Source organism: Orbicella franksi, chromosome 8 (assembly GCF_964199315.1).
Source record: "Orbicella franksi chromosome 8, jaOrbFran1.1, whole genome shotgun sequence".
Classification (NCBI taxonomy): Eukaryota; Metazoa; Cnidaria; class Anthozoa; order Scleractinia; family Merulinidae; genus Orbicella; species Orbicella franksi.
Genome location: NC_138152.1, coordinates 25,562,654 through 25,577,243, shown reverse-complemented (window position 1 = coordinate 25,577,243; position 14,590 = coordinate 25,562,654). Strand labels below are relative to the sequence as shown.

The following is a 14,590-nucleotide window of genomic DNA, read 5'->3' as shown; positions in this document are numbered from 1 at the left end:
TTGAGATCAATCTGATTAAGAAAAAATTGAAAACTAAACTACAAATCTTCAAGAAAATCAAAATCTAAAGCTGAAAGGCCCATATTTATAAAACTTAGAAATGTCTACAGCTGACAAAATTCTACATTATTCCACTAGGCTGCAAAGAGACAAAGATCGCTTAGCTCACAGTCACTCCAGGAAAGAGATTTCAAAGAAACAAAGGCAACAGAAGTACTCCATTGCAAGTAAGTCGCTTTTTACCTGCATGTGATAATATCCCCGATATTGTCATGCATCAAGCCAAAAAAGAGTAGGCTCTTAATTCAGTCTTAAGGGTGCTCTATTTCCTTTCAAACAATTGATACAGTCAGAAGTCTAGTATGATAAAATTGTGATATAGTACAATACAGATTTCCTGATAATATTGGCAGATATGAAATTACGAGTACGATTACTCCATGAATTGTACGACACGAGGTCCAATTACTAATTAATCGTATCTACAATAACTTTCGGAATTGAGAACTTCTGCTGCGCTTTTATAAGTTTTGAAAACTGCAGGAAGCAATGCGGGGAAAGCCATTAAAGTGAGCGTAATTGACGTGCGAATTATGGGGTATCCAATTAGAAAACGGCTGGACGCCCACGTGATCGCGTGATACATGACAAAAGGCGCACGGAAAACCAATCACGACAGAGAATTTTGTTATAGATACGATTAAGCTAGTATTATGGTATAATGTTCCTGAGTTGTCGAGAAAACGAACATTTTTATGCATTTTCTTTTAAATTTTCAGACGGGATATAATAATTGAATGAATAGGAAGGTACTGATATGACTAATAAAATCTAGTTACAACTTGAAGGCAGTCATATTAATTGCTGCCCCAAAGAAGAACACCCCGATATGGTACCTATTTGCCATATATTGTAATTTTCTCAAGATTATTTTCGTAGTACTTGGTTATGGAAAACGCCACTTGGAGCAGAGTTCAGTTTCTATCTGCATGCTCTGTAATTATCCCGAAATTTTTAATACAAAGGAAACACTTTCGAAAAATTATTGCATCCCTGAAAACGGAAATTTAACAATAACTGCATCTCCTGATATTTAGATATGAAAAGACAACCATGAAACGAGCCTGCCATGATGTCAGTAAATAAACATCTGGTTGAACTATCTTTTTGTCGGTCACCACGTCATGGCAGACGATCAACATGGATTTTCCTTAAAGTTCTTAATTTTCTTTTGTAATTGACAAGCTCTTTTTTAAGAAAAAAAAATGACGATGGCCGATGGCGATTGCTAAGCGGACATTTGATATGCTTGTTTTCTCTTATAGTTTGTTGGTCAAGTTCGCTCGTGAACTCCAAGATTTGTTACGTTGGGTCAAAACAGTAAGTAAAACTCTAACTTTTAAGTGATTAAACTAGTGTCACGATAGTGTCAAAACATCAGCAGAAGTTTCAAACCTTTGCTCGACGAAATTTGTAGAATGAAATGTAAAATCCGAAAGCATAAAAACCTAGAACCCGAAACTGAAAGATATTGCCTAAATTCGTGAAATAAATAGCGACATCTGACGAAGTCCTAAAATTCACCTTTTTCTTAAACGAACACTGCAAGCTAATATTTTAGCTTAATCGTTGCAGAAGAGAGGCTTCAGATTTCTATCATCAAATAAGAAATATTGCGAAAAATGACATTGCAACTTCATTTTACAATAATGTTAGTAATATATGCCTGTGTTGTTCCCTCTAAAGTTATGTAGTTTTTAAAACACTGTTGCTTTGGAACTGAAAGTATAGGGAAGCCACTACAAGGTGTTGTGCTCCTCGAAAATTGATAGATTACTGAGAAAGTGAAAATCACGTCGTCATCAGACTCCAGTCTTCAAATCTGGTTAACAGTGCAATTCATTGCTGTTAGTTTTGTTCAGTCATTCATGCCATGACTCCACTAGCTGACGACAAAACATTAACCCAAAAAATCAAGAATTCTGTACCATTTTAGTAAGTTACTTTCTAGTCAGTGACACAAAAATCAACAGAACACGTTTTTGACGGCCTCATGTTGTGGACATTGTTGACAAAAGTGAAGTAAGGTAAAATGTTAAATACAGTGACTGCCCAAAGCATGGATCAAAACGTTTTACTCATTTGGTTCATTTTGAAAAAGGAGTTAAAGCAAGAAATTTCCCAAGGCTAATTAAAACGTCGTGTGTTTTCCTGATCAGGTCGACAGAGTTGAAAGCGGCCTGTACGGCCATGTTATCTTCCACTCCAAGTTACTCAATCTCTAGCTAGAAGTTTCGTTTCTCTCCAGGTTTTAACTGTATTTATTAATACAAGCGGTTTTTGTTTCATTTTTAATAGTTCTCCACCAAGTCTCCCTCGGCCGTCCCTTGCTAGGCATTTTTTTTGTACTGGTGCCCATGTTAGAACAGTCTTAATATTTTGGTCTGCTGACATCTCGAAAACATGACCTAACCATTACCATTGTCATCTGTTCATCGATTGCCCTTGAATCAAATCTTTCTGTTATCTTTTGATTACTGACCTTCATCATGCCAGACCAGCCAGTAATCTTTCAGGATTTTATCTCCGCATTTACGCTGGAAGATACTGAGCTTCCTTTAATCCTCTTTGGTCACCCCGTGACTCGGTAACATAGAGTCAAACACAGACCGTACTGCTGATGAATATTATTACCCTTTTGTATTTCACCTAGGCAGGCTCCTTTGCCATACTCTTCGAAGCTTATTAATACAACTCCTACTTTCCCCATATTTGAAGTCTTTTATCAATATCTCTGCCAGCCTGTTTGTCCACCTTCGCCCGAGTTTCGCAAATTTCTCCCCGTCTTCCACTTCTCTTTGCCCGACCGACGTTTAATCGTACCATTTCATAGGTTGTGCTATTTCTTTGGTCTCCTCTTGATTGAACGTTTAACCTCAGTACTCTTCTCGCAAACTTGCATTTGCTTGACTCCATCCATCCTCTAAACAACAGGACTAAATCATTAAAAAAATCGCAAGTATCGATGTTTGTTATCAATTTCCATCTGATACCAACCCTGTTGTTCTCCACTGTTCTCTTCATTACCCAGTAGATAATAGGAAACCTGAAGCAGAACAACCATGCTTTACCCTTGATAGCATTTCAGACTACCCTAAGTGAAAGGTCCCACCCATCATAGCGCATTGTTTAAATTTCCGTGGACCTTTACCGTGTAATCCAACCTGGGCTGGATATTTTGATCCATAATTATAACTCCTTAACAAGCAGGATAGTGCCAATGTTGCCTCGGTATATACTATCCAAAGCTTTCTCAAACTCCATAAACTGATGCACCTATAGACCTTAATTCCACTAAATAACATGTCCAATGATATACACTGGGAACTCAAACATGTTTCCTCAGTGGTACTTCTCCACTTCTACATCTAGCGTGCTCCCCTAACAACTGTCGCTTGATGCCATCTCTTATTTATTGTAATGATCACGCTGCTCAATAAATAAACTTTGCTGCTGTTGACATACCAGTTAGTCCTTTCTAGTTTCCACATACTGTTAGATGACCCTTCGTAGGTAATTTGATGATCTCACCGCTGTTCAGTTTGTAGGGCACAGTCTCAGCTTTTTCTTTTGATCCCAAACGTTTGCGATAACTCATGTGTACACTGTACTAGTACCGTACGATTCTGCGTACTTTTGCTTATAGCATTTCAATGGTTATGGAGTCTATTCTTGCTACTTTTCCTTTTTTCACATATCTAATCTCAGCCAATTTAATCTCTTCTTTTGTGATTTTACTGGTCCGGCCTAATCTCTTCACTGGTTGGTATTTCTCATCCTATGACAGCTTCATATATCGCAACTGTTCACTACTCCTCTTTCTTATCTCATCGTTTTTATTCATGTTTATTGGCAGCCTACCTTCTATTTTTCACCGTTTCCAAGTTTTTTGCTCTTCCTTCTGTTACCGAACTTTTTCCCATCACACATTCCTCTCCTATCACCTAGGTTTGTGCGACATCTGTCTTCATAGGAAGTATTTGAAGTCTTTTATCGGGGGTCGTTCGGTAAACTTATTGTCCCCCTAATATTGTTGTCATGGCACGTCTTTCGCAGTCCTACTTTCACTTTAAAAACTACAACCCCAAGGGAAGTGGTCGAACACCAGCCACGCAGATAGGAAAGCAATCAAACACTCAAAGAGAACAACTACATCTGCCTCCCCAGCGATAAAGGCAAAGAATTCTGCGTAATACAGCAAGACACGTACACACAAGTAGTTCAAACTCATCTCAGCGACTCCAACACCTATCAAAAGGTACCCCGCATGCTGGCCAAAACAGTCGAGAACAAAGTCAACTCAACTTGGCAAAACATCTGCCTACAGAACGACTTGCCTCATTAAGTCCGGAAAAGCTTTATCGCCGCAAATACCGATCTCCCCAGCCTCTACCACCTTATCAAGACCACAAAACTGGTCCAGATATTAAAATACGACCCATTGTATCTACCACCAGTGGACCAACCCAATCCATGTCATGGCTGCTCGCCAAAGTCCTTAAACCAATGCTAAAAGACATTCCGGCTCACCTAGAAAACAGCCTCGAGCTCATCAAGTGCATCCAAGCCAGCAATTTCACCACCAACAAAACGCTACCATATCTATGGAGCCTCGATGTGGTATCCTGATACACCTCAATACCCATACAAGAAGCCATTACCAGCGCCACCGACAGAATTCACACCCCAATTACTTCACCTAGCCAAACAAGACATAACAGACCTTCTCACAGTTACGCTAAACAACATGTACTTCTCCTTCAATGGTCAAGTTTTCCGCCAAAAAGAATGCCTACATATGGGTTCTAACATCTCAGGTATTCTGGCCATCCTTTTCATGGCAAACTGGAAACCATCGCCCTCTCATCACACCTATATATAAGCCCCTACAGAAGATGTGTTGACGACATTTATCTCCGGCCAGACAACTGGTGAAGAAATGGCAGACCAATTCCATCATACAATAAACAATCTGCACCTTAAATTGAAGTTTGAAATCGAGAAACCAGAAATAACACCCAATGGCCTCTCACTATCACTACTTGATTTCCAAGCTACCATCTCCAAAGACGGCAAAAGTTCTTTCGAATTTTACAAAAAAACAGCAAAGAAACCACTATTCGTCCACTACCAATCAACAATACCGGAAAAGTCGAAGGTCAACTTCATTCGTAATGAGCGAAAATGTATCGAAGATAAATGCTTTAAAAAAACGGCAACCACAAAACACCAAAACATGTTTGACGATATCCTCGTATCCTGAAAGCAATATAGACCAAACAAAGCACCCCCAGAAAGATCACAAAGACCTCCTATCTCTCATCACAGAATGGTCGTACCTGAAGACCCCATATATTTCCGAACGACTCAACTACAGGATCACTAATATTTTTCCGATAAGAGGGTATACCAGTACATGTCACGCACAAGTCATACACTCTCAGACGAGCTCTCTCTCAAAACAACACGGAACGAATATGCACGAGGGCGAACTGCCCCATCTCCAGCACCAAACTGTGCTTAATACGCAACGCTGTTTATCAAATCACGTGTAACAACTGCAACCAACACTACATCGGGAGCACTACACGCTTTATCTACGATCGTGTAAGGAACACTTGAACAATGATAACTCCTCAGTCAAAAAACACTTTTCAAAGTGCCAAAGCAAAGTTCCACAAAAGTGTCGAAGTCAAGACCATTGTGCAAGAAAACGACCCCGCAAATCTACGCCTGTACGAAGCGTTTTACATACGAAACTACAAACCTGCCATTAAATCCCGGAAGGAATGCAATAGATCCGCCGACCCTTTATTCCAATAACTATTTTAGCATATCTAGAGAATCTTTGTACTTTGACACTCGCCCATTAGATTATATTATTGGTTTTTATTTCTTTTTTTTTAATATTTGTGCCTCATTTTCATATTATTATTGTATGTATTCTCACACATTTTATTCCCCACATTCTTTCGCTTTTCACACGTGTTTACTTTACATGTGTATATAAGCCTTACGTGGTAAACTTTTTCTTATCTCTTATGATGCAGTAGATCGGCAAAAGCTTGGAGCTTTTAATATCAATTTTGCAATAGTTTTACAATAGTGTAAGGCCTCAATCGAACTTTTGTCAGTTTAAAACACCTCTCTGATTTTTGGATTTCTTAGCTTTTTAACACCGTTTCTCATTCCCATACCCTTTGATATGGATCATGTTCTGTCCGACAAGTAGATCTGTTTCTGCATGTAAGGGCTCTTTCGAAGACAAACTCTATCTGATTTATGGATACGTCATTTTTTACGCCTCATATTTATTCCTCGTGCCCAATCGTGTGGTCAACAACAACTTTAAGGAAACCATGATAGCGCATGTCCAGAAATCGTTCACATACATGCCCCATTAACGCGACCTAAGTGGGCGGTTGAAGAATCAAAAATTGTCGTTGTATGTGTAAGAAAGAATCACATCCTTCCTACTTCTTTGTGCCTGGAAAATTCTACAAAGTTGCATATTAATCAGATAAAATGTTCAATTACGTTCTTCCGGTTCCAAAAGTTACAGCTAAGAATGAAATAACCGAACGTTTTTAACTTTATTGAAGAACACCAAAAATTTCTCCTTAAGAATCCTTTCCGCTGTTCTTCTCCTTGTGTTTCGCGGTCGACCCCAATTCCTTCTGTTTTCTGGTAGCCATGCAAGAGTGATTCGAACATGTAAAAGATGATCCATTTTAAGGACGAGACCTAGCCACGCCCGTCTTCTCCTTGCCACTTGCTTACTTATTGGTTCATTCTCCTCTCTTATTTCAGTCTCCTCGTTTGTTATACGCATTGGCCAGTAGATCTTTAATATCCCATGTAGGCCCTTGTGCAAGAACACATTCAGCTTTTTCTCGTCTGCTTTAGTCACTCGCCAGGTTTTACATACATAAAACAATAAGGAGAGTGCGTTAAACTTACAAATGTTGATCTTGGTTTGCTGTTAAACTGATAGTACTTCCAGATCCTGCCCAGCTTGTTATACGTAGCAAGGGCTTTTCCTAGTCTTGCTGGAATGTGTTCTTCCGTGCCGCCTGACCTGCTGATGTATGAACCCAAGGACACAAAACTCTCTACGTCTTCAACATCTTGTTTGCCAACTTGCACCTTCTGATTGCTGGCCACGCTCAATCTGAGGAGTTTTGTCTTCTCGGAGTTGATCTTCAGCCCATTGTTTTACTGTTGGTACTGAAACTCAACACTTTCTGCTGGATTTGAGCTTTGGTGCCAGATGTAAGTGAAATATTGTCAGCAAAATCTAAGTTTTCTAACTTGTACCACAATTTTCATCTGATACCAGTATTAGCGCCCTCTACTGTACTTTTCATGATCCACTTGATAAAAAACAAGAACAAAAACCCCGGCATGTTGCAGCCCTGCTTCAAACCGGACTTCACATCTAACCATCTTGTTAGACCTGTGTCGTCGGGTACCGAACATTGGTTTCCATCATAGATTGCCTTGACCATTTCGACAAGTTTTGTTGGAATCCCATAACTCTCCATGATTATTCACAAGATTTCCCCGTGAACACGGTCAAAGGCTTCCTTATAGTCGACGAAACATTCATACAAGCTGAAGATTCATTTAAATGCTTGCTCCACAATGTTTCTGAGAACAAAGATCCGCTCTATCATTTTCTTTCCTTGCATAAAACCAGTTTGCTCCTTCCGTAACTTTGCACAAAGATCTGATATTGTTGTGATCAACACCTTGCCCAACACTTTGCAACAACAGACATCAAAGTGATACACCGACAGTTTCCACACTTAGCAATACCTCCTTTTCTGGTGTTTCTGACGATAACACCCTTCCTCAAATCTGCAGGAACAGAGCCACAAAGCCATACCTCACAAAAATAATCATGTAGTGTGTCGACTGCTGTTGCTATTTCAGCGTTGAGCAGCTCTACTTTTATGCCGGCCACACCAGGTGCTTTGTCTTCGCTCATGCTGGGGATAGCACCCCACTGCCTCAGTTATAGGTATTTCGTCTATCACCTCTATGTTCCTAGCCACATGCTCTGGGTGTTCTTTCCACCTCTATCATAGCTATACTTCGTTTGTCAGCAACTTACCGGCCTTGTTCCTTACCATGTCAATTCTCTTAGGTGGCTCCCTGCTCAGCCTCCTTGTAGCTTCGTATACACCTTTCATTTGCACGCAGTAGGCTATGTTGTTAGCCCATTCTCCCCTACCCTTTTGCGTACTTCCCTTCAATTCTACGTATTTCTTGCTGTATTCCTCTTGCAACCTCGCCCTAAGTCTTGCCGACCTTGCACGAACTAACTTTTGCTTTAACCATCTCCTTTCCTCTAATCTTTTCCAGCTCTCTTGGCGGATCCAGCTTTTGCTTTTCCTTGTTCTCTAGCCTAACACACATCGAGCCATGTTACAATAGGTTTGTCTGATCTTTGTGCACTTTTTCTCTACTTATTTTTCGTGCGCTACTTCATCCTCATCTTCAGAACTAGCTGTTTCCGTGTTCTTTGTCCTCCACTGACGGACAGCTGAACCTTTTTTTTAGTTCCAACTGAAATTGCTTCCTAATTTCAGGCGTGTTCAACTTCCTGATCTCGTATCTTCTGACTTGTAACGCTCTGCTGCCCGTTCTGTTAAGCTGAAGCAGTGTTTTAGTGATCACCAAATTATTGTCACTTACGCAGTCCGCACCTCTATACGCTCTAACATCTTCTTGACATCTTGTACTGATCATTTAAAATTGGCTTTAATAGTAGCTACATGATCGATCTGCAGCTGGTTAAGATATTGGCCATTTAGTGAAGACCGAATGTGTGGGAACATGGTCGATACAAGGGTGCGATTGCTTAGTACGCAAGAGGAGCTAAAGCGCTCCCAATTGTCACTTCTCTCTCCTGCCACACCAAATTTACCCACAGTCTCTTCCTCAGTAACCTGTTAATCACCCACTTTTCAACACCTCACCTTTATGGTAATTTTTGGTTCAGCCTGCGATTTGTTCGGAGTATGGATGAGTTCCCTTTCTTCTTTCATAGTCAATCCAGTGCATAAAGACATCATCAAGAGTCCGCCACGGCGTTGTACTGCAACCATTGTAGCTGTATTCAACTAGATTCTAGTTTCCGTAATCAAATCTTTTCTACGATGTGAGGTGATAAGACTCACGCCCAAATACCAACCTGGAGGGCCAGGGTTTCCTTTTTCTTCCCTCAGTAGTCGCAAGTTCCGGTACTTTCTTATTCTTATTTATGTTGTGACTAGACCTGTAAAGTAGCTTTTTGTGTAGTTAACGGTCAGTCCCTTTAATAAGTCTTATTAAGGCACCGAATACTCTCCTTTTGCCACTACCGCTCAACTGTTAGCTGCATTACCGGAGACTACGATGAGAGGGACTTGCGGCATATGACTTCACTGGCAAAGCCATGTTATGTTACAAAAAAAACATTCCCCAGCATTTACGAGAGGAGCACTGATGACACTAGCTAACCTCACTGAGATTTAATGCCAGCGCGTAGATCATAGATGTTACACTTCAAACCATGCACTTCAGACAGTTAGCGAGAATTATGCTTTAGAAGTACCAGAAAGACTAAAGGTCTTTTCGGCAGCAAACGTGTATAGGCTGCAGGACTTCAAAGGTTTGAGCTCCAAGTATGTTACATTGTTAACCTTTACCAGTGGTTACTAGACTATTAGGCTGTACTACGTTCGGAAATGGCCTGGTGATCTATTGTGAAATATCTCTATAATAAAACCACTTGAACGCTAAACAATTCCCATTGCCTTTAACACAGAAATGGAACAACAAGGATCGAAAATTTTAGAGCATCGGAAGCAACGACTAAGCAATATCAGAAAAAGCCACACAGTTAAAGAAACACGAGCCGACGGTCAACTTGACAGAGCTGGTAATAGCAACGAAAATTGCGAAAAAGCTTTTACGATAAATCAGCGACATCTTAACATAGCCAAGGAAGTCAGCGGCGAAACAAGTAAACGAGAGACCTGTGGCGTACCTGTCGAGCATGATCGGAGCATTGCTAAAGAAGTAAGTAACAGGGCAAGAGAAGGAGAAGTCATCAATTATTACGAAAAACATCTCAGCAGTGATAAACAAGTCAGTGACAGGGCAGGAAAAGGAGCTGCCTATGGCAATCTCGGCAATGCTTATCAACGAATCGGCGATTTTAAGCAAGCCATAAAGTACCACGAGCAACATCTCAGCATTACTAAAGAAGTGGGTAACAGAGCAGGAGAAGGACGTGCCTATGGCAATCTCGGCAATGCTTATGACAGTCTCGGCGATTTTAAACAGGCCATTAAGTACCACGAGCAAGATCTCAGCATTGCTAAAGACGTGGGTGACAGGGCAGAAGAAGGAGGAGCCTATGGCAATCTTGCCAATGCTTATCAAGGACTCGGCGATTTTAAACAAGCCATAAAGTACCACGAGCAAGATCTCAGCATTGCTAAAGAAGTGGGAGACAGGGCAGGAGAAGGAGGAGCCTATGGCAATCTTGGCAATGCTTATCAAGGACTCGGCGGTTTCAAACAAGCCATAAAGTACCATGAGCAACATCTCATCATTGCTAAAGAAGTGGGTGACAGGGCAGGAGAAGGAGGAGCCTATGGCAATCTGGGCAATGCTTATCAAGGACTCGGCAATTTCAAACAGGCCATAAAGTACCACGAGCAACGTCTTAGCATTGTTAAAGAAGTGGGTGACAGGGCGGGAGAAGGACGTGCCTATGGCAATCTCGGCAATGCTTATCAAGGACTCGGCGATTTAGCACAAGCCATAAAGTACCACGAGCAAAGTCTCAGCATTGCTAAAGAAGTGGGTGACAGAGCAGGAGGAGGACGTGCCTATGGCAATCTCGGCAATGCTTATCAAGGACTCGGCGATTTTAAACAAGCCATAAAGTACCACGAGCAACGTCTTACCATTGCTAAAGAAGTGGGTGACAGGGCAGGAGAAGGAGGAGCATATGGCAATCTTGGCAATGCTTATCAAGGAATCGGCGATTTTAAACAAGCCATAAAGTACCACGAGCAACATCTCAGCATTGCTAAAGAAGTGGGTGACAAAGGAGGAGAAGGAGGAGCCTATGGCAATCTTGGCAATGCTTATCAAGGACTCGGCGATTTCAAACAGGCCATAAAGTACCACGAGCAAGATCTCAGCATTGCTAAAGAAGTGGGTGACAGGGCAGGAGAAGGAGGAGCCTATGGCAATCTTGGCAATGCTTATCAAGGACTCGGCGATATCAAACAAGCCATAACGTACCACGAGCAACATCTCAGCATTGCTAAAGAAGTGGGTGACAGGGTAGGAGCAGGAGGAGCCTATTGCAATCTTGGCAATGCTTATCAAGGACTCGGCGATTTCAAACAGGCCATAAAGTACCACGAGCAAGATCTTACCATTGCTAAAGAAGTGGGTGATAGGGCAGGAGAAGGACGCGCCTATGGCAATCTTGGCAATTGTTATCACTGTCTTTCCAATTTCAGAAGAACGATGGAGTTTTATGAGAAACATCTAAGCATTGTCAAAGAAGTGGGAGACAGGAGCGGACAACGAGCTGCCTATTTACACCGCGCTGACATTCATCGCAGTCTCGGTGATCCAAAGACAAGCATAGAGTACTGTCTAGAGAGTCTGAAGATTGCGGAAGAGATAGGGGACAAGAGTGGCAAAGGAAAAGCCTATTGTCGTCTAGGAGGAGCCTATCTGCGACTGTGTGAGTTTAAACTAGCCAAGAAATACCTCACGCTGCATCTTAACGTCGCTAAAGAAATCGGCGATATGTGTGGAGAGGGATGTGCATATCTTCATCTAGCTAGGAGTTGTGAATATTCAGGTTGTTTGTTGGAGGCTCTGGATTGTTATCAATGCAGTGTAAACGTTTTCAATGGCATAAGAATGCTTCTTGAGTTTGAAGATACCTGGAAAGTGAGCTTTCGTGATGAGCATGAAGAGGCGTACACCAGTCTGATCAGAGTTTTGTTGAAGCTTTCCATGACTGACGAGGCTTTATGTGCCGCTGAACAGGGACGAGCTCAAGCTTTAATGGATCTCATGGCATCAAATTATGGCCATGAATTACCTCTGCCTTTGTCTCTTGAATTTAAAGAAATGATGTCAGAGATAGCAACCGATACATCTTCTCAAATAGTTTTTGTAGCACTTGAGGGTGAAAAGATCAACTTATGGGTACTCAGCAAAGGAAAAGATGTTCAGTTTAGACAGAACAACGTACAGGACAGAGATGCGTTTAGCTTTCTGAAGAGCTTAACAAAAGCTGCTTTCAAAGAAAAGAAGTGTGGTTGTTCTTTGGAACTGCAAAGAGGTGATGATCTACAGCTTACAAAATCCTCTTGCCAAACAGAGCAGTCATGTTGCCAAAACAATTCCTTGCAAGTTTTGTATCGTAGCATTTTCAGCCCCATCGAGAAGTTCCTAAAGGGTGATGAAATAATCATTGTCCCGGATGGTCCGTTAGGCCTTGCTCCTATTGCTGCGTTTGTGGATGAAGCTTCAAGATACCTCAGTGAATCTTTCAGGATCCGCATGATTCCGTCGCTGACAAGTTTGAAGCTGCTCGCTGATTGTCCTGATGACTACCACAGTAAGACTGGGGCACTTCTCGTGGGAGATCCATGTCTGGAGGAAATCAAAAACATCTTTGGTCAACCCAAAATATCGCAGTTGCCATATGCCAAAAAGGAAGTAAAGATGATAGGCGAGATTCTTAACACCACTCCGCTCACGGGAAAAGAAGCAACTAAGGATGAGGTGCTAAAACGGATTGGTTCGGTTGCTTTGGTACACATTGCTGCACATGGAAAAGTGGGAAGTGGTGAAATTTTCTTAGCCCCTAACACGGAACGGAGGTACTCGGATCCCGAAGAGAAGGACTATATCATGAAGATAGCAGACGTAGACGCTGTTCAGCTACGAGCAAGGCTTGTTGTGCTTAGTTGCTCTCATAGTGGCGAAGGAGAGATCAAGGCTGAGGGAGTGGTTGGTATTGCTCGGTCTTTCCTGGGAGCTGGTGCTCGCTCCGTTCTGGTGTCTCCCCAGAACATTGATGACGAGGCCACGATGGAGTTCATGAAGAGCTTCTACCAGCACTTGCGGAATGGAAACAGTGCCAGTGTGTCCCTCAACCAGGCCATGAAATGTCTCCGGAAGTCATCAAAGTTTAATGCGGTGAAGTTCTGGGCTCCATTCGTACTCATTGGTGATGATGTCACGCTAGATTTTGGAGGAAAAGAACAGGAGCATTGTAGGTAAGATGCATTTTAGAATCATTTCAAAATAATTTTGTAGTTTTAATTTGTAGTTTCCGTTCTTCGCAATTTTAGTTTACCGTGTAATTTTGTACTTTTTAAATTTTTAATTTTAGTGTTGACGGTATGCATAGGAGGGATGCACCTGAATTGTGGCGATCCTTAAATCAACACGACAATTGAGGTGAGTTATAATTACTTTTAAAGGAAAATATAAGCTATTAGAAAAGAGTTCTCTATTATTATTTAGTCATCTCTCAAGCATGCAAACATGTTTAGACCGTGATTAGAAATACTCCACGCTTTTAATCCGAAAGCAAATTGGAAACGTTCGAAATGAATAGTAAACAAATAAAGAGACTTAGAAACAAATAACAAATGTCCTATCAACTATGCCGCACAGTCACAAGTTATTGTTGAAAACTTTTGTTTATCTTTTTTGCAGAAGCTGAAGCTAATCAAGCTCAGGGAGGAAAACTCCACACGATTGGACCCATATCATATCCTACAGCAGTCCGTGTTTTCCTAGTGGTGCTTGAGCTTAAACATGATTTTTATAAGATACTAGCTAGTGTGAGGCATTGTTGTAGATTCGAAGCACTTATTATAATCGTAACAAGTCGATGTTATTTTTCTCTTAAGATTGTTAATCTCAAGTATACTCTAAAACTTACAAAAAATTGGTCAGAGCAGCCTTTCCTAAATTAAACCACTCACTATTCTCAGTGATGACAAAAGTTCAGCTTCTGACATTTTTTCTAGATTAACGTTGCTTTTTCTCGGATTTAATGTTCGTTTTGATAGAGACTAGGAGAAAGAAGCAAAAGAAGGAAGGTTATTGGTCATTTGCTTATTATTTTTCTTGTTCTAGTGTCAGTGAGCATACAAATAGCGAAATATTATGTATTTAGACTTTTATATCCTGACATATATTGGAAATTATATTTAATGTTATTCAAGTTTGACAAGGTGCGCTTATCTGTTTAAACAGAAACCTACGTAAAACGTTTTAAAGTATGTTAAGATAGTAATGACACTTTTTTTATGGTTTTATACTTCAAAGAATACATTATTGTCGTTTTCTATACTTTGGTTTTATTAAGCAGAGGAAACAAAGAAAGTCTTGGTTAATATCGTCATGAAGTTGACAGTAGTGCATTGCTTTAAAGCAATATTTGCTAATAGAAACCTAAATAGATTAAAGTTACAACAATTGT

General features: G+C 40.9%; 1 protein-coding gene across 1 annotated transcript in view; it reads left to right on the top strand.

The window, feature by feature from the left end:
- The window catches only part of LOC145494297 (uncharacterized), a 91,957-nt gene extending 78,401 nt beyond the window's left edge, over positions 1–13,556 (top strand). The window contains exons 2-3 of the mRNA XM_081473738.1: positions 10,209–13,373; positions 13,490–13,556. Of these exons, the coding sequence (XP_081329864.1) occupies positions 10,209–13,373; positions 13,490–13,556 (3,232 nt within the window). The remainder of the gene's footprint in view (positions 1–10,208; positions 13,374–13,489) is intronic.
- Positions 13,557–14,590: the final 1,034 nt, after the last annotated feature.